Source organism: Echinops telfairi, unplaced genomic scaffold (assembly GCF_000313985.2).
Source record: "Echinops telfairi isolate 266 unplaced genomic scaffold, ASM31398v2 ScPeMD7_7420;HRSCAF=8458, whole genome shotgun sequence".
In the NCBI taxonomy this organism is placed as follows: Eukaryota; Metazoa; Chordata; class Mammalia; order Afrosoricida; family Tenrecidae; genus Echinops; species Echinops telfairi.
Genome location: NW_022111320.1, coordinates 24,505,268 through 24,526,188, shown reverse-complemented (window position 1 = coordinate 24,526,188; position 20,921 = coordinate 24,505,268). Strand labels below are relative to the sequence as shown.

At 36.7% G+C, this 20,921-nt stretch overlaps 1 protein-coding gene across 34 annotated transcripts in view; it reads right to left on the bottom strand.

Moving 5' to 3' along the window:
• The window catches only part of CLASP2 (cytoplasmic linker associated protein 2), a 177,671-nt gene that overhangs the window by 40,637 nt on the left and 116,113 nt on the right, over positions 1 to 20,921 (bottom strand). For 6 of the 34 annotated variants that reach the window (XM_045297466.1, XM_045297471.1, XM_045297467.1 and 3 more), the window contains 10 exons: positions 19,801 to 19,818; positions 17,463 to 17,564; positions 17,281 to 17,307; positions 14,262 to 14,288; positions 10,970 to 11,140; positions 9,466 to 9,573; positions 5,496 to 5,558; positions 4,181 to 4,287; positions 2,557 to 2,580; positions 571 to 815 (listed from right to left, as the gene is read on the bottom strand). In XM_045297466.1, coding sequence (XP_045153401.1) covers positions 571 to 815; positions 2,557 to 2,580; positions 4,181 to 4,287; positions 5,496 to 5,558; positions 9,466 to 9,573; positions 10,970 to 11,140; positions 14,262 to 14,288; positions 17,281 to 17,307; positions 17,463 to 17,564; positions 19,801 to 19,818 — 892 coding nt within the window. The remainder of the gene's footprint in view (positions 1 to 570; positions 816 to 2,556; positions 2,581 to 4,180; positions 4,288 to 5,495; positions 5,559 to 9,465; positions 9,574 to 10,969; positions 11,141 to 14,261; positions 14,289 to 17,280; positions 17,308 to 17,462; positions 17,565 to 19,800; positions 19,819 to 20,921) is intronic. The other 28 variants (XM_045297482.1, XM_045297483.1, XM_045297494.1 and 25 more) reach the window with 12 other exon arrangements.

The following is a 20,921-nucleotide window of genomic DNA, read 5'->3' as shown; positions in this document are numbered from 1 at the left end:
TTCAACACTGAGAACATAGCTTTGTTTTCAAATGAGTACACACGGTCCGCTATTGAAACCTCAACAGAAAGGGATTTCAATAAAAGTTAGCTTTATTATTTATCTTTTGAAAGAAAAATTTAACTTCTATTTAGGAATAAAAAATTTCCTTAAATATATATTTCTTTAAACAGAGCCAATGAATTAATATGAAATTTAGCAAACTATAGTGTAGATATTCAAAAGGACTAAAGCCCAGGAAAAACAAACAGATTTCACTTTCGGTTTAAGACAAGTCAGAGAAGTTTGTCCAACACCCACCACTGCTTGGAGTCAATGACGACGCATAGCAATCCTTCAGGGCAGGGTAGAACTTCCTAGGGTTTCTGATACCACAAATCTTTACAGGAGTTGACAACCTCATCATTCTACCATGGAGTAGCTGGCTGGTGAGCTCAAATGACTAACCTGACGGTTAGCAGCCCAACTACGCCACAAGCATTCCATTAGCTCTACATTGCTTGAGTAACAAAATCGAGTCAAAGCATGGAGACATGGGCAGGCCAATTGTTTTAGGACAATACATCTTACCTTAATGTTCTCTGATTTTTGAGTAAATTTTGCAGACCCAGAAGACCTTCTTTCCTTTCTGACCAGTTGGAACTCGCACATCGGTTGAGGACCTCTGCCACGTCTTCGGTCTGCCTCATGTATGTTGGAATACTACCATTTCGAGAACTATACGAGCGCTCTGAACAAGCACTAGACGCATCACTGTTGGCATCGTCGTCTGAATGCATCCCATAGGATTCATATCTTCTTCTAGCTGGTTTTTTCTGTTACACACAAAGAATATCATTAGTGGCAAGTAAAACAATTGTTTTGATAGCAATTTCTACTGACCGAAGAGTATTGATTTTTTGCTTTAAAATCAGTGCAAAGCATGCTGCTAATAATTATAATAAAATGTCAATATTTAGTTTTTCTTCAGAAAACGTGTTTTAGAAGTTAGTAGAAGGTGAAATATTCTTTAACTCTGGAGAATGGTAGAACACGGAGGGCAAAGCATTGTTGTCTGGTGTCCTCTTGTCCATTACAACTCATAGTGACCCTACAGGCCAGAGCAGAACTGGCCCATATGGTCTCCCAGACGGTCAATCTTTACAAAGCACACTGCCACATCTTTCATCTACACAACGGCTGGTAGCTTCAAGCTGCTGGCTTTTGGGTTAGCGGAATTACTAAGATGTAAATTAATAGACTGTAAAGGAAGAGAAACTGTACGAGAAAATAACTAACTTTTAAAGGGATGAGCCAACAGATTGAAAAACTCATGTTTTCTTTTTGTGAGCTTCTACTTTTCCCTTTTCTCAAGTAAGCCCTGGTGGTAGAGGTACGCACTGAACTGCTAATCACAAGGTCTGTGATTCAAACCCACCAGCTGCTCCACAGGAGAAAGATGAGACTATCCATTCCTGTAAAGATTTAAAGTCTTGGAAACTCACAGCAGTAATGTTTCGTGTTTTTTTCTGATGGCAGTAAGTTTTTGTGTGTTTTTAACCTTCTCTTCCCTTTAATCTCCTTTCACTTTTTCTACCACTCTTCTTGCTACTCGTCTTTCTCTTGTACCCAACTTTCATGCGTCCTAGAGAAGTAAAATACAGACAAAGAATGATCTGAGAACCTTCTCTATTTACTATTATTTTTGGCCTGAAATTGCTTGAGAGCCATCGTATCTGTTTGTTTCTGTACTGTCTACTTCAATAACTTCAATAAACATTAGAAAGCATATTCAGATTCCTCTTTTTCTTTATACTTAAGGTTGTTACTTCCGCCAACCTTATTTTCACCATGAAAGTGATAAGAAAAAAATATCATATTCAAGATCTCCTTGGAAGCGATGGAAATAAACTTTTATGTAATTTGATATAGTTAGCGGAGCCCTGGTGGCATAGTGGATTATATGCTGAGCTGCTTATACACGGTCAGCAGTTTGAATTCTCCAGTTGCTCTGGATGGCAGAAAGATGCGGCTGTCCGCTCCAAGAAAGACTGTTGGTCTTGGAAACTCAAAAGGAGCAGTCCTACTGTCGTACTGGGTAGCTATGAGTTGGACTCAGCTTAGTGGCAGTGAGTTAAATGAAGTAGTTACAAACTCTCCAAAGTCTGAAATCAAACAGCGACGTGATTTGAGCTTAATTTGTGGTAATTCTAAAACGATGTTTCTAATACTAAATGCCTTAGATGGAATTAGAGAATAGGTGTCCAAATTTGGAAAGATCATGCTGCAGTGTTTTCTGTCCTGGACTCCAGGATCAGTTTTGTTATGCACTCTGGTGTTCAAGACTTCAGCACATTGACACGACAGAGGCAGAAATCAAGAACCAGCACGCCCACTGGACCTATGTTAAAGCAGGATCTCCTTATTGATAAGCAGACGTGCAGAAAAACAGACTTATGTCTACGAATGATTACTTCCACTTAAAGTTTTACACAGGACTATCATCTGTTAAACTGAGGAAGCAAAAGAAATAAAATTATGTAATCAAAAGATGTCAGAAAATATCAATGTCTATACCTTAGTCCGTATGTCTCCTAAGAGCTGAGAGCAGTAAGTTTTTAAGGAGAAAAATTGAAAATAATGAAGAACATTTTGCCAAACAGCACAGTGAAACAGGCATTAACAACAATGCCTATGATCAGAAACATTTTGTTAAAACACACTGGTACAAAAGAATTGCTTTTAGCACGAGTTATTTTTAATCTTGCCAGTATACTTTAGTCCAAAGAGAAATAAAGTGACAAACTAATCCCATAACCAGCTTTCCCAAAGAAACTTAAGTCTTCTCCTGTTTGATTTCTTTTGCTATTTCTGAAGTTCATTTTAAGTCTTATGATTATCCCCAGGTCAAAAAAATTCTTTTCCTAAACATTGGTAGCTATAACTTGAGTATGCAAATAATAGTTGTCAGAACCTATTACTAGAGTACAGATTTTAATTTTCATGGTCCAAATGTCCCTCATATAGTTCACACACAACATTTTAATATATAATTAATAATGGAAGAATATCCCATTCAATTAAAAAAATGTATGTAAGCAGAATGTAACTGGTAAATTATTCATTTAAAAAAACAAACAAATCAAAAAAAAAATAAAAAAACAAACTAGAACATTATTTGAGAAATACACTGATGAGGAAAAAGAAATCTGACACACCTGACCAATTTTATATCAGATAACGGCGTGATCAGTATATCTCATGCCGAAGAGAATGACGATGTCCTTGCTTATATTTACATATTTAAAAACATCAAATGGCTAAGGTAAAGGGGAAAATTCAAGAGGCAAAGGATATCAGAGCAGAAATAAATGTGATTACTTAAGACCCATTTTTTTAAAAGCTTGTTTATCAAATTCATGTGGCAAAAATGATATCAATACTGGTTAAGATGTGAACTATAGTTTTAAAAGGTATAATAGATTTTAAAATTTCAAAATAAACACAAAGTCTTTAATAAGTCTGCTTCGGAAACTGAGTAAATTCTACTGAAAGTCTGTCAAGAGGAAATATAATGAACTGATGGGGAATTGGTGAAAATCAATTCTATATATTATTTCAAATGATACTACTTTCATAATAAAGTGTGAAAAAACTACAGCGACCTACAGTCCTCTTTAGATAAATGATCATAAAGGGCTTTTAAGCCTCATTGTTTTCTTTATGTGTGTTGGGCATAGAGAACCAGGTAGTTATCTTCATTATAATTTGTGAACCTCGAAACTACAAATTATTGGGACAAAACAAAATGTTCTCGTGTTCCTCACGAGAAAATACTTAACCATTCAAGGTTAAGTTAGCCTAAAATAACATGTCTAAAAGGGTGCCTGTCTACACACCGTCAGGTATATCGTTGTGCAGAACACAGGGTTACCATGTAAAAGATGTCACCATTTATATTCCTGGCATCTCCATCAATTAGTATTGGTCCTGGATAAAAATCCTAACTAATCAATAAAGATCAATAATTATTATGCTCTGCTTTTTATATTGCAAAAATCTGATGAAAGTCCACTTTCTCATCCTAAATCTAATGAACAGGAATTTTTCGATCTTCTTCCCCAAACTGGTTAAATGGTTTACTTACACATTAGTTTCACAATTAGGACATTTAAAATGATAAAGAAATATAGAAAAATACCAAAGCATCTGCTACCGCCTCTTCCACGTCAGAACCTGTGTTCAGGACTCGCATGGCACTGACAGAGGATGACAGTCGGCTTGATTGGCTGATTCCATACCCTGGACCTGTGTCATCAGAAAAAGGAAGTGATCTGTGAGAGGGCCATAAACGTAACAGGGTCAGGTTGGGACACTTCAAGACCTTTAAGAGGGAGAGGAAAAATAAAAAACACAAAAAAACAAAAACCAATGGGGCAAAGCATTTTAAAAGCAGTATTGTATTATTCTCTGGGCACATTTAAAAATTTTTTGGGGGGGGCACATTTAATTTTTGGCAAAATAAAAAGCTAAGTGCAAGTAAGATTTTTAACAATGTGGAAAATAAATTTAAATAACAACTCACTGCCATTGGGTCAATTCTGCCTCACAGCAACCCTGCAGGTCGGAGCAGAGCTCCCCTGTGGGCTGTACAACTTTATGGGCCAGAGGAGCAAAAAGCCTCATCTTTTTCTTATGAAGCAGCTGGGAGGCTCAAACTGCTGGCCCTGGGCTCACAGCCGAATGTGTAACTTATTGTGCCCTCACGGCCCCATAGAATCAAAGAATAGCAGCTGTGATACACTTATGACCAGGAAGACAGAAGAAAGAATGGCTGGCCAACCAAGAGCATACAAGTCTAGTGCCCTGTACTTTATCCAGTGGTATCAGTCAGGCTAATCTCATCTCCCTGGGGAAACCAGAGAGGGACCCAGGACAAAAATCAATGCACATATGGATTTAGATTAGAGGGTTCCCTGAAGCTACGCCAAGAACTGACAAGGAAAAAAAGCTCATTATTATCTTTCCTTCTACAAATGAAAATGATTTTCATTTCTGTAAATAAGAAATACCATTTGGTGTTTGTTAAAAGTGCCTATGTGCCCGGCATTCTAAGACAAACCAGAGATGAATTCTGTCCCCTATTATTTTCTTTATCATAACTTACTATTAAAACACTTCATCCACCATTTTGGTTTTTCTTTTTCATTTCTTAAACACATGTACAGAGATGATGCACATAACTAAGAACATAAAACAAGTCTAAAATTTAAAGTAACATAATTTAGGTTACACAAAAGAATAATGTTCATCTGCCAGTGAGGAAAATATTCAAATAAGTGCTCAGGGGGAAAAAGTTACTTGAAGGGTTAAAAAAAAAAAAAAAAAGCACAAATGATTTGCTCTCCTATAAATTAATTTTAAAAAATGAAAACATGATTATTATTCAATGGAAACTGAAAAGGACAAAAATCTGGGATGGATGCACAGACAGTGAAAATGTACTCATCCTTCACCTGCAGCCCCGTACACATCAGGGGCGTAGAGGGCACCAGTAGATCTGGAATGGTGTCTGGAGGCTGGAATAACAGGACCATACAAACCTCATCTATTACCACAGAAACAAGGAACAGTGGCAGCACTACAGTCAGGACGGGGAGCTAGTCAATGAGCTGGTGTTACTGTAAATAGTGAAGGACCAGAACCCTGCTCCATAGGCAACTGGGAATTAGCACTGCAACATTATCCTTGACACACACACACACACACACACACACATATCTTAACACCTGAGTGGACAAACAGATACCTTCAGAAGACAAGAAGCAAGTATTCAAATGGAAGGAAATGTCAAAAGTACACATGCGGAAAGAAAAAAGGAACATCAGTTTAAAAACAAACAAACAAGACAAAAAAAACCCACTATGGTAATTAGTAACTAAGGATATCCTTATCTCCTTTAATCCTGGCACTAAATGAGGCAGTTACTACTATAGCACTTAAAAGATGGAGAAACTAAAGCCTAGAAAGGTTAATTAATGTGATCAAAGCCACATTCCTCGTAACTGTTAGAGCTTAGCAGCTATACACTTCCAGGGTCTTGGCTTCTAAACTGTAAACACAGCACCTTCATGTTACTCAGAGGATAATACACTTTATTTACATAAACATGAACCTTTCCCACAGTAGTCATAAAAATAAATCTTGCATCTAGTAGGTTAAATATTAAATGATATTTAAATATATGGGGAGAAAATACAAATAATGGATAACCACCCCCCTAAAAAATAAAGAAACAAAAATACACCCCAAAAACCTCAGTGTGTGATGTACGCTCTTGTATACTGCTGTAGAGCCTAAATCCAATATATTTTGCATTTTCGATTTGAATTAATTTGCATAAAACATAAATCCATTTTTCTCTTAATACAGAAATAAGCTGGGAAATTTTTTTATACCTAAAGAAACATTATTTTTCACAATTGATCTATGTATTGTGATGAATTTTATGAGCCCCAATAAATTGATTTAATTAAAAAAAAGAAACATTATTTTTATTCAAGTTACTTTTCCTTGTATATTTAAGTTAGAATGGTCAAAATTCTTTTATAATAAAGATGATTTATTTTCTACAGGAAAAATCTTAATGAGCAGTAAAATGATGAAAAGATTGAAAGAAGAATTAATAGAATGATATGATAATTTTTTAATCAATCCCTAAAATGCATTTGGGGCACCTTTAACAAAATAGGCCTCTTTTTGAATGTTGACATCAGAAATAGAACAGTTAGTTACAGAGAAGTTCAGCTCTGCTCACATTTGATTTATTTTTGATATTTTGGGGTTATGACTATGACTGCACAGATGACAAGCTATGGGATTCATCTGCGGAAAAGTAACAATGGGATGCCAGCAAATACACAAAGTCAGGACAGCAGGATGCAGGCACATAGAGCAGAAAATGGGAACAGAGAAGACAATTTAGTCTCAGGGAATGTGACTCTTCACATCTGTGAAACAGGACACATTTTTGCTCCATCGAGAGTATGTAAGGTAAGTAACAGAGCTACAGAAATAAATTCTAAGTTTATGTTTTGACAGGTTTCAGTATCTTTCGCCCAAACAAGAAGTTAGATGCAAATGGGGAAAACCTGCCTCCTCTGGGAATAACATTTAAGTAATTTAAAACTGTCGAATGGAGGCTTTAAGATGATTTAGGAAATAAATGGCTACACGGCTGATTCTTTTTAAGAAAATAAGCACAGTAAACATATTTACTTTCTATTAGTATGTGCTTAAGTTTTTTCTCTAAACTTCTGTCCACATACAAGCATAGGAGGTCAAAAAGAACGGCTCCCAAGCCCACATTTTGGTTTCTGGAGATTTCACCTTTATTTCGTAACGCTATAGTATCAGCATGATACAAACATACGTGTTCTGCCATTAAAAACTCCTGAGGTTGGTGCCAGTAACGTTTAAAATGATTGCTCGGGTAAAGTGACCTGTGCTTTAAGAGGAGGAGGTGCAGCGGCAGCAGGAGTGGTGGTGGCAGCAGTGATATCCATGATGTTGACTCGCCATTTGGGGGACGGAGGGGGTGTGTGAAGAAAGCACAGGCGGCTGGCGCTGCTCTGGTGAATTTGTCCTGCAGTCTCTCATTTACAGTCTTCAGGACAATTCTAAGCCGTCGGTGCGGCCATTATCTTCATTTTGTGGCTGGGGAAGTGAGTTGGGTTATAAACTAAATACCGCTGGCAAAATATGCCCCCTAGAGGGTCTTAGTGATGCAGACAGGCCTTTTGACCCTGGCATCTTCCCACTTGGGAGAGGGGATGAAGGAAAAATATGTTGAGGACAGTCCTGTCTCTAGCTTCATGAGCTATTCTAGGCTAGCACAGGACAGCCTAGAAAATATTTGAGCTAAATGGACCAGAGAACAAAAAATTAAGCAATTCTATACTAACATGCTTTGGGTGAAGAATATTGTATGTGCCATGGCTGTCAGAACAATAAATAAATCTGTCTTGGAAGAAGTACACTGAGAATAGTTCTTGGAAGTCAAGATGGCAAAACTTTGCCTCACATACTTTGAACATGATCAGGAGATAAACCAGTCCGTGGAGAAGAACATCCTGCTTGGTAGAGATTGAGTGACACAGGGACCACCCACAAAGAGATGAATTGAAACACAGGAACAACTGGCAATAATGGCACTGGACTGGCTTTGTTTCTGTTGAACACAAACACGGTTGCTAGAAGTTGGAGCTGACTTGATGGCATTTAACAGGAATGTACTACCGTGTCTATCTGGTACATAAGACTTCAATGAGTCTCTACCTTTTGAGATGTCCAAGGAAGAGTTTTTATCTCATCGTGGGTATGCTAGAGAGGCATATGCTACTTCAAAGACATCAAGTAGAACTTCATTCTATTAAAATGTACCAACATCTGACGAGCAACTAAGTACTATCATAAATGATTTTGTGGAATTAAATGCAAAAGTGTGGAATAGCTTCAGGTATGTGTATATAAAAACTTTAAAAATCCATTGCCACTGAGTCAATTCTGACTCTTAGTGGCCTTAAAGGGCAGGGTAGAACTGTCCCTGTGGGTTTCCGAGAGTGTAACTCTTTACAGGAGTACAAAGCCTCATCTTTCTCTCATCTTTTGTAATCTTTCTCTTTCTTATAGTTAAAATATTGCAAGATTATACGAAAGTTGTAAGTTCTCGATATAAGAATTTTGTTGCTCAGTTGTACAGGTACTAAAGATAGAAAAGATCAATATTTTTACAGCTGAGATAAATAAGTGGATCAGAAAGTTGGTGGAAAAACTTTTTTGTCTTAGTTCAATGTGTTCCATGAACTTTTGGAAGCTCCATTGTATAATACTATATCAAGTACATAATATAATCTCCAGTATCAGGGACAAACAAGTTTTCTATCGCTGATGTGACAGGAATTAACTTATGAAAAATGACTGTTCAATAATAAAATACTATTAAGATGTTAATCATTTTCCTCAAGTAGCAGTTCACATGTTTCCTAGCACTTTTTCTGATAACCTAATTTAATTGGTTTTAGTTGGAATGTCAGTCTTTCTGCTGAAAAGTATTTTTTCCTCATGAAATAATGCTTTATTTTTAAAAAATTATTATTAATTGGGAATAAACACATGTATCATTGAAAAGTATGTTATTGTACTTGTTTGTATTCCTTCAGACTAAAATATTAAATATTAGCTTTATATTTTACAAATTTATTTGTTTAGAAAAATATTGAATTTAATATTCTACAGTTTAAATCCATGGGGTATTTACTTGATTATGAAGTCAATTCATGTATAAAATGACTGACTTGCTCATTAAGACAAGTAAATGTCAAAATAATTTCCCAAACATGTAATTTCCTCCTCAGGAATGTTGAGCTGAGCGGACGTTGAAAACACAGGGGGAGCAATGTACCTCGCCCCTGCGCACGTACTCACCGAGAGGCTGGAAAGAGCGGACAGGACTGGTGTCTCTGCTGCTCTCTCGACTAGCTTCCCGGCTGCACCCCTGGCTCACGCTTGGCCGAGGAATACGGCTGCTTCGGGCTGACGTGAAGCAACAACAGCAGAGAAAGGGAAACAGAAGGCACAGGTTGTATTGTTTGGTAGGTGGGCTCTACTTTTCTTCTTTCCTGATGAGGCATTACAGCAGTGCAACTACATTTCTTGACTGTGGTCCTCTAACTTCTATGCAAGAAGGGTAAAGTAGTATTTTATTTAAACAAAATGTTAAAATAAGATTAAAAATACTGATCTACATACTCAAACTCAATGGTCTTTGATGGTGACTAAGTTTTATCTCGCACCTCTTTGAAATCATAGGTCCAGATTTTTATTTCTTTAAAGTTATCATAACTTTTATTTTAATAGAAATGTCTGTTCACATAAACTATTAACCCAAAGTATAAAACTGCTCCTTATGCTTTCATGCCAAGATAAAGAGGGAAAAATGAAGCAATAGTTTTTGTTTTTAACTTATATCCCTCTCCTTTTTCCTCACAAATGAACGCTCACAAACACAAGTACTAATGAGTAACTAAAACTGGAATTTAAAATAATGCCTGTAAAATGAACAGGAGAAAAGTCATCCTAGATAAAAACTTCAAGGGTCTGGGGATGTTTTATATTATAGCATCTCCTGATAAATAACTATCAGGAGCGCACATGAAAAGCATTCCCACGGAAAGGGCACGGATTCAAAGTACGAAGGTCTACAAGAAGTCTGTGGCACCTACTGAGTAAAGACATTCTCAGACAAGTGAGGCCCACCCCACCCCGCCCCCAAAGCTCATTCCCCACACCCAATCTTAGGAATCAGAGGATGTGTATGAGTACAACAAGGGAGTAAATCAAGAAAAAAGACAGAGGACCCAAGAAAGAATGGGAGGGAGAGGAGGATGACAATAATGGACACCGGGTCTCTGAAGGCAAGGCTGATCAATCAACCCCTGGATCAATCAATCATGGATGCTATGTGACCTCCAAACTTTTTAATTAAAAGAGGCAATAAGCCCCCCCTCCAGCCCCCACCCCACTTTTTGCTTAAGCTGACTTCAATAGCAATGTTATCTGAAATTGAAAGTATTCTACCCGATACACAGACGAAAAAGTTAATATTTGAACAAGGTTGATCTAGAAGTAACAGATACAAGCAGTTAATATATATACATATAAATATATGTGTATACGCACAAATACAGCAAATATAGTTACCTAATAATTCCATGCTTTAAAATGCTAGCTCTATTTTTTAAAGCTCTTTATGAATCATACTTTCAAGATACCTAATTCAGATCATCACCTCCATTTTAACCAATTCTCACGTCGCTGTTTTCCTCTAACTTCTCAGTGCCTAACTGTATTCCAAATTCTTCAACACTACCGAAGCTTGAAAGAAAAAATAAATGAAAAAAATCTGAAAGCACACAGGGGAAAACCTTACCCACAGAGAGCCTTGACGGGCTCGCCTCTCTGCTGCAGCCCTGGCTCCTTGGTATCTTGCTTCTCTTCTGTGCCGAGGCGGAATTAACCAGGACCCTCTGAACACTGGAACTCACAGTGGAGAGGGCAGTCGTGGTCAGAACTCTTCCTGGGGACCCAGACCGGCTACCAGCTGAACACCAAACACACAAACAATTAAGATATGAGTCAAACACACAAACAATTAAGATATGAGTTCCAGGAGGACTGCTGGGAGGTGGATGGAAATGAAAGCCATACATCCAAAGAAGTGGGATAGAATGGCAGGTTCTGAGTTCTAAGGAAATGGATCGAGGAAGATTCATATAAAATCATAACCTGGGGGGGTGGGTGGGGACCTCCAAAGAAAATGGCATACAGTGAAACCTGTGAGAGCCAGAATGGGATGGTTTTTTCCCCCCGAGTCTTGTGAAATTTTCACCTTTGATATGGTGGGATCTTACCGTAATATTTTCATTGTTCTTCATCAGTGGAAAAAAAATAGTTCAGATTTCCTTCTCCAATAGATTTCCACATTATACAGGTTCTGGCTTTTGCAGGTTTTACTGTACTACATTCTTAAGGATTGAGTAAGTTATGTCAATGACATTTTCAGTTGAGGTATGTTATAAGATACTAAGCTTAATAAAGACAAAATTATAATTTTCAGAACAGAGTATAAAAGATCTCCAAAGAAACTACTTATCTCACAATACATTGTGTACAGCTAACGTGTTCTGTATCGAAAAGCTACATATTTAAAAGGGGGAAAAATGTGATTACTAATATTACCAATAATGGTAATATGCTTTATGATAAACTATTTGCCTGAAGCAATGAATTGAAGTGTGTGGTTAAAAGTTTATCTTACTACCACATACATTAAATTTTTTATATTAAATTTTTAACTGTTAACAACATTAGACCACCTGGAAAAGAAAATGGAAGGAGATTATAGATGCCTTCAAATACAAAAGGTACCTAAGTGGCCACAGTCTGGGATACAGAGATATTGAGTGTAGACCAGAACTAAAGGTCAACTGCCAAAGATGACAAACCACATTTGAAGGAGTGCTTTTCAGTTTTGGAAGGGAGGAGCAATGTGGCCAGGTGGAGGAGAGGGGACTGATTACTATGGAGTCATCTCGAGTCCTGGTGATCCCATATGTGTCAGACTAGACTGTGCTCTACTGGGCTTTCAAAAGCTGACTTTGGGGAATGCAGACTGCTTGGACTTTCTCCTGGGGCCTCTGGGTGCACATGAACCTCCACTGTTTGTCAGCATTCAGCATTGCACCCATCCCCCAGGGACTCCTTGAAAAGGCAGAATAGGGCAAAAATCTCATAGCCTGAGATGTGGAGTTTTAAAAAGTGGGGAGAAGGGGGAAGAAACACTTGGTTTTAAACCAGTTACAGTGTGGGTTGGGCATTGGGCTAACTGCGAGGTAGGCAGTTCAAAACCACCAGTTACTCTGTGGGAGAAAGAGCAGATCATACGCTCCAGGGGAGATTTACAGTTTGGGAACTTGAATAGGATGCTGTGAGTGGGAATCGACTCAATGGCCTTGGGTTTTGGAGACCTTTTAAGGATGGGTCCTGCAACCAAAGCATTTATGTCTGTATTGGAAAACAGATAATGTAATTCCAAGGTATAGTCTAATCCTAGATTCTGAATGGTAACTTTATAAAAAAAAAAGCACTTTGCACTAAATGAATCTCTGTGAAAGCTACGTTGTCCCTTCACAGCACACCATGTTTCCTACCTAGCAGGATCGTCACTATTCACCTTATATAGTGTTACCCAATCATGCTTCATTTCCATTGAGCAAAGACTCAAATACACAGTAGAAAAAAACAGGAATGTCATTAAGGGGGGAGCTGAGAGAAGGCTTCAGGGGATGGTGCAGTGTGTGCCTACCCCTTCCCTGCAGGAGAGGCACTTTACTAAGGCAAGACCAACCAATTCTTGAGATTTTTTTAAAATGAAAGTTTCCTGAGTTCAAGCTGTGGTAGACCCAATATTCCATGAATATAGGTAAGCTGGATAAAGCCATCTGTAATTTTTGCTATAGTTTTTTCGCCACGAACTTACGGAGTACTGTTTAGATTCCTGTCTAACTCCTAAACTCTACCAGCAAACAATAAAACATCTTATTAGGTACAGTAATATTAACAAAGTAATGCTTCTGACAAAATTAATAATTCATATTTAAATAGAAGGAAATCTATATAATTATAAGAAACATAGGCTACTTGAAATAATGGCTCATTTGAATGTTTCGTGATATTTCAGTGAGAATACTTAAAGAGGATTCCTTCAGTTGTAACCTTAATGATACTCTAAGATACCTATTTTCTCCATGCAGTGTCTAAATTAAACACACACACAAACACGAACACACACACACACCAAAACATCCAATGACTCAACATGCCACAAACTCACAATGCAAGATAAGCTAATGGGATATTTATGGGAAAATCCGCAATAATATAAAAAAGTACAAACAATGAACCGAGCAAACACAATATGGAATTCTGTTACAACCAATAGAAATTGGGAGGAGAGGGGCTAGTAGAAGAGTGGAGAGTTTTCTGAACCGGGGGTCTATTCAGCAGAAAGGTGGCATGCGGTAGAAAAGTAGCCCCATCTACTTGAGTTGTATGGAATTGATCAAAATTATGCAAGCTGACTGTATAGACATTTAAATTTGTTCAGGCCTTCTCCTAGGAAAACAATTGGCACAATCATCTTGCTTCAATCATCATCATCTTCTCTAAAAGGCTCCCTGGTCCCCACAAACGGTGTGAGAACTCCAGTGCCTGTCATTCATTGTGGAACTATGTACTTAAACATGGAAGAAAATACCAAGGTTCTTTCCCCAGCAGAGAACCACCAAAGCTGGAAAATAGTGCTAATTCTTTCTTTGAGAGAAACAGCAGAAAAGGGAATAGTACATGACTAGAAAATACGCTCATTTCCAAAACTTGAAATTGAGTAGTATCTCATTTCTCTTCCTCTGGTTAAAGCTTTCATTTTACGAGCTCTTTGCAAAGCATTACTGAAGGTCCTTTGCTTTAATTTCAACATCCAGAGTTTTGATAATCAAATAAAAACAGGCCAAAGAAAAATGAGAATAGACCATTCTTGCCTCACTATGGCAACAAAATCATGAAATATTATGTTAAGAATTTCTGCTGAATAGAACCCATACTTAAAAATGAAACTAGGTGACCAAACAATAGATATACACATAAAGTCTATAGATTCTTACCACCAATGGTATTAGCAGATTGTGATCCTGAACAAGTGCAAAGGCAGAATGAGGGTAAGGGTTATAATCCATGAAGAGGGAAGGAGCAGATTTAAAATGGGTGGCAAGTGGAAATAAGAAACTTTAGTCAGTTCTCAAAAAATAAAAAGCCCTAAGGCAAAAAAGCAAACTTTAAAAAAAACCCAAACCACAGAGGTCTGTGATAAAAGCGGTTACATTTAGCAGTTTTTGTAGCTGGAAAACTGAAATCAGACAGTCATATAAAAAGCAATGAAATGAAGTTGCAAGAGTAAATGCACATTCTTCAGCTTTTCAACTACGGATAGTCCAAAATCCAAATAATTAAATGTTTAAGTTTTCATTATTTAAACATTTAATTTAAAGCAACAGGTTAGGAAGCTCTCTATCATATTACAGCTGAAGAAATATTACATTAAAAAGCTACAAAGTTTATCTTTCTCAAGACAAAGACAGAAAGGAGGGGAATAAAAACAAACAAAAGAACGAGGTAGGGTGAGGGACAACGATTGTGACAGGCTCTGCAATCATTTACGCGCTAGTTGCTCTGAACCAAAAAGACACACCTCTTATAAAGTCTCTCCCTTGGGCCTGGCTTTCATACACCTACATTGATCCAAGAGAACCCCCCCACAAATGGTAATATTAAAATTTGAAACGACCCATGCAAACCCTAATGAATTCCCATACAACAAAGTAAAGGAGGCAATACAGTAATATATCTGTGCAAATATGTTGCAAAGAAACTTACATCAAATTACATACAGCCACAATTTCTAGCTAAAAAGCAATTTGGAATGCAACATACAGTTATTTAGATAAATAAACAAGCAACTATCAAAAACCATACTGATATTTAAGGCCTAATTGATTTTTACACTGAGAAAGCCTGATCTTAAAGCCCTACAAGGTCTAAAAGTTCAATCACTATGTTAAGTCTCATGGAGTGAGTCTCAAAGTGAAAACACATACAGACGTGCTTATAATAAATCATATAGATGTATGTTTTATTATTTTATCATGGAATAATTTTATACTGTTTGGATCTGGAGTTACTATGTAAATGGGGGCTTCAAAAAGTTAGTGGAAAGATGGAATGAAAAGTTAATGAAAGATTTCCACGAACTTTTAAAAACAATCTTGTACCTAAGAGGGAGGTTCATAAATCATACACTAAAAATAACATATAAAAAGCACTCTTCCCTGGGTTCAATCTTTAATATTATTTATATTTAATATATTTGATATTATTGTTTGAGATAAACAAAGTAAGAAATCTTACATACAATTTACTTCTTTCCCTAAGATACTTGAACAAACACTGTTTCTCACTGCCATTTTTCTTTTTTTTAAGCCTTTAAATTCCTTAACTTTATCACTATTTATTTTCTGGATGCCATAAGAGTAACAAGGCAGAGATAGACACAATAGGAATATAAAATTCAATCCACGTAAATGAAGACTAGTATTCAGGAGAATTTTATCAGCTGACACAGGCATTTTTTTCTAAGCTAGGTACTGCTTTAAGTTTATGAAATATACTGCATCCTTTAATAGTCACAATGACCCTATGAGGTACACAGTTTTACAGATGTACATAGGAAATACAGGGTTTAAATAACCCGGAAGAGGTAGGATTCACACCCGACAGCATGACTCCGGAATCTAGGATCTAAAATCAGTCTGTCTCAAACTTATCTGAGATACAAAGTATTGGGTGGTCTTGTTAAGTAGAAGAGGATTCTGCTTCGGAAGATCTGGAGTGGGGCTCATATGATGGTGTGTATTTCTAACAAGTCCCCAGGTGATGGTGCTGATCTGTAGGCTACAGAGGGAACAGCAGCAAGGCTCTCACTGACTACATTATAATAGTTTTCAGTAGAAAAACTGTTACTCCAAAAATTATTGTGACAGACACAAGACTATGGCAAAATGTGATATGGGCAACTCCTAATTGGGTTGGGAGAAAAGGCCATTTTTCCTATTTGCAAATTGATTTTAATTTGTAAACCAAGTTTACTGACGATTTGTGCTTCTGTGACAGGACTCTTGTTGGCTGCTCCCATGGATACTTTGCTCAAGTTCTCTGATGCTGCAAAGAAGAGTCTGCTAGGTATGGCTTGCGCAATCACGATCCCACCTGCCGAGCCCCCACGCTTCTCACTAGTTTTAAACCAGAGGCTCAAAGTGTCAAGAACCCAGCTACAGAACAGATAAACAGGGCATTCACAGTTTGATCAATCACCTTTTCAGTGGAAGATGTTAAATCCACTTCTTTCCAATAATGAAGTATGTAGAATAATCCTTGCACAAATACTTCCCTAGAAATTTTTCCTTTTTTTTTTTTTTAAATATATGTTCATGAAAATCTCTTGGTAAAGAAGGGATGGGAACAAAAGCTTTTAAATTAATAATGTAAAAAAAAAATATGTTACTATTCTGGAACATGTAGAAATGGATCATTCATTTTACCTAGATCTCAAAATTGTGCTTTTTAATAATTGTGCTTAATAAGGAAGCCAGCTTCCAATGAAGCAGAAAAAAATCTTAAACTTAAGAAGGAATACAATAGAAGTGGCCATCTCAATTTATGTTTCTTCCTTATGAATCAGTATTTATCTGTCAACAATGCTGCTGCAAAAGAAGGCATTTGTAAATCCTTTGGGGGAGAGAAAGATAATGCCATGTATCTGTCCTTGAACAACATTAATTAGACACAGCCAGATTTTGATGCTTAAATATAGAAATTATTTTGCTTCTAAAAAGCACAATTTTTTACATTTGCAAGTTTCTGAGTAGACGGTGGAAACCCTAAGGCTGAGGCTATGTTGTGCTATTTAAATTATCTCCATGCAAAGGATTTGACAGCAGATGAAGTTTTTCTTTCTAAGTGGCAGGAATCAATGATGCAGCCCTAAGAACACATCAAAGACAAGACAACACCCACTCCAAAAGATTCCAAAACATGCACAACGACTGACCCAAAACATTGAAAAAATACCTTCATTTTTGTCAGGTGATGATGAACCTAAAGTATAGAACAAGAACTCAGTATGTGGCTCGTCTTTTTTGAAATTAGCTCTCTCTTTATCCATTGGTCAATTTCCCAATACAGTAATATACAAGCAACATGTTTATCCGACCATGTTGACAAATACAGGAGGACTGATAACCAATACATACGCTGTGACTGAGACACCATTTTTGTTCGACTTCGTCCCCTGGAATCTCCCTTAGCACTTCCCATGCCAGCAAGTGGTGTTGAAAGCTTTGCTCTCACCCGGCCTGAGGAATAAAATGAAACAATTCCATAATTAAAGACAGTTTTCTATTATATTTAGAAATGAGGGGGGAATCACTATATTTTCTAATTGAGTGTGCATTTCAAGCATGTGCCAAATTCTGTAAGAAGGTAAGTATCAATCAGGTTGCATTTCTTTTAAAATTTTAAAATGCACTCTAATTTTTACATGTTGTATAAGCTTACTTTTCTTTAAGGGTAATAATATAGTCCAACTATAAGCTGTCCATTCTCAGTTTGACATTATTAATACAGTGAAGTGGAATTGCCCAACCCAGCCTAGAATTTTAAATATAAGCCTATTTTTAGAAGCACAATGCTAAATAACTCTTTGAAAGATATACTTCTAAATGGACTACCGGAGGAAGCACTAGCAGGTAGTGCAAGTCCTCTTTTGATGTGGTGTCAAACAGCAGCCGTGCAGGGTTATGTGGAGGGTCTATTACTTTTCCTCCAGGCAGTTTCATTTACGATTTGAGGGATTACTCAACAGTTGGCACTTTGTTCAATGCATTTTCTCCATTGTTCTGTTCCTCTTCCCTCACTACTTTGTGACCCATCTCCATCAGCCCAGGGCAATTCTAATCTTATTTCTAGAGCACTTGAACTAATGGAGGTAATGCTTATCAAGGTTCTTAAATCATTTGTCATGCACAAACAAATAAAACTCCCCAAACAAACAAGAACCAAGAAAGCTGTGTCACTCTGCTTCTATAAAGAGAGCAGCTCTGGAAACCCTACAGGGCAGTTGGACCAGGTCCTGTTGGGTTGCTCTGAAACAATCCACAGACAGCAATGTGGTCAGCTGGGAATCCAGAGCTCTCCTAAGGAGCTCGGAATTGCTGGCAGGTTGTTCAAACCCACCAGCTGGCCACCAGCTTTTCGGAGGGAGAAAAAAGAGACTAGCTTCTGTAAAGATTTACGGCTTTGGAAACACTCTATACGATTGCTGTTTTGGAATTAACTCAACGGCAATGGGATTTTTTTTTTTTGGTATGGGGTTTCCAAAAATAGTCTCAACCCCTATTAAATCAGGACCAGTATCAAACATAACCAAAGAGCAGGGCTCAGAACCTTTCTAGTTAAATTCAGCTCAATTTCTAACACACACCTAAAATAGCTTGATACAACTATATTCTTAAGAAGGAATACACAAAATGAAGAAGGATGTGATGAGAGATAGGAAATATGCAGTAGGAATAAACAGAGGCAAACCCAAAAGTGCAGTTGGCAGAGTTCTAGTATTCCACCACCTTCTTCAAGTCCCCTAATGAGCCCACAATTCAGGCCTCCTGCTCTCTTACACAGTCTATTTAGAATAGGATAAAATGTTTTTTCTGAGTAAGAATAAAATAGAAAGACCAAGTTGTTATTTTTGAAATGGAGAACTTATCCACATAAATTCTCTATATAACCATGAAATTTGGATATGACTGGTACTTTGATATTAAAATTTCTAGATTATAGTACTACAAATCATGGTTCTAATAGAGTATTTAAAAACTTTAAATATTAGGATACAAAATAATTCATTTAGTTTTACACTGAAAGAAAAAATGTCATCCATGTAAAATTTCAAGGGGGGAAAAAGGATAATATAGCCTCAGGTGAGGTAACTATAAAGATTACGTTTCTCTACAAATTCAAAGGCAACCAATACTTATTCTGAAAAGCATACTGGCTCAGCAAAGGAAGGTCTTATGTACAGTCTTTTTTTTTTAATCCCAAACTCAAATAAAGTATCTCAATCCCCTGTCACTAATTCAAAACATAAAAGACATTCAGAGAAGACTAATAAACTTTTAAACTTGAAAATGACATCATTATTAAACAATGGTGCATGCTCTCCCAAAGTATAAATGAATTGAAATAAATTTAATAACTAAAAACAGAAAAACAAAAGGAAGGCATAAATGTCACTACAGAAAAAAATGAAATGATGTTCTAATTTTATATGACTTTGTTATTATTAAACATATTAAGCAATTGTTTTAAAGCATGTGATGATCCAAGATGTAAAGCAAATCAACAAATGAAAAAAAAATCCACAAAAACTCATACATATAACAGAACCAAACATAAAATATAGATAGAAGCTATTGCGCCTTGCAAATTATTTAGATTTGCAAAGATATTAGCCTATTTTTAATGTTTAATTCCTACTAATGAAAATATTAATGCAGAGGTATTCATATTACTAGCAAAATATATAATTCTTACCATCTTCAGATGCTGTTCCTAAATAAGAGAAATAAAATAATAGTATTTCAACAAATTCTGCCAAGGTTGATGTTAAGACCTACCTCGAGACCCCCACCCAAGACTAAACTGAAAGGATGGAAACAAAAATAGAATTTTGGTTTGATAAGCCTTAAAGGTTCATTTTGAGAAATGGAAATATTTCAAGCACTTGACTCAGAGCACACACATATACACAAGTTAGCATTAGAGAATTGAAAATGGTAAACTTCTACTTTATTTCATTCTTAAAATCTGAAATTGTGATGAAAGTATGATAAATTAATCATTTAAGAAAGAGGTAAAGCTATCGTTATGCTTCTTTGAAAATGAAGATTTATATAAACCTTTACAGAGTAGAACTAGATACTCTTCATTTTTAAAAGGTAGTCTATAAGGGAAACAGAAATGCTAAATGACAAGCACAAAACAAATCCATGACCTTGGCCTTATTAGCCTGGCATTTTCCTCAGCATCTGCAGAGCCAGAGAACTATCAATTCATTAGTTACTTACTCAACACATATGTATGTCCCCTAAGTTGTCAATGAAAATTAGTGCAAAAGAAAAGAATTGCTACTGCTACTAAACAGCAACTATGCATGTACACATGGGGGGGGAGGACGCACTTCAAAAAGTTCTGCTCCTATTACACACATACACCTTAACCCCTCCCTTATTGACTATCTTTTTAGCTGTCATTTTGCATTTACAACAACAGTAAAAAAAATAATAAACTATCCAACTATGCTGTGCATTAACGACACATGGCTGGCAGTAAAGAATGCTGGGGTTGCAAGGTAAGGGTAATGCTGGCTGTGTGACAGGTAAGATCGATCATATGTCCATTTGGCTGGGCCATAATTCTGTGATTTGGCAATTGTGTAATGATGGAACTCAGCAGTTATTGGTGATCTAATATGACTATCCTCCGTTTTCACATTCTGACCTGTGGAACACACATGTACACGTATGTATACACACACACACACACGAGTTTCTACAAGTTCATTTAAAAATTCCATTATTTTTCAATTCCATTTTCCATGAACTTTTTGAAGCTCTCTTGTGTACCGGTATATATGTACATGTGTGTGTATGTAC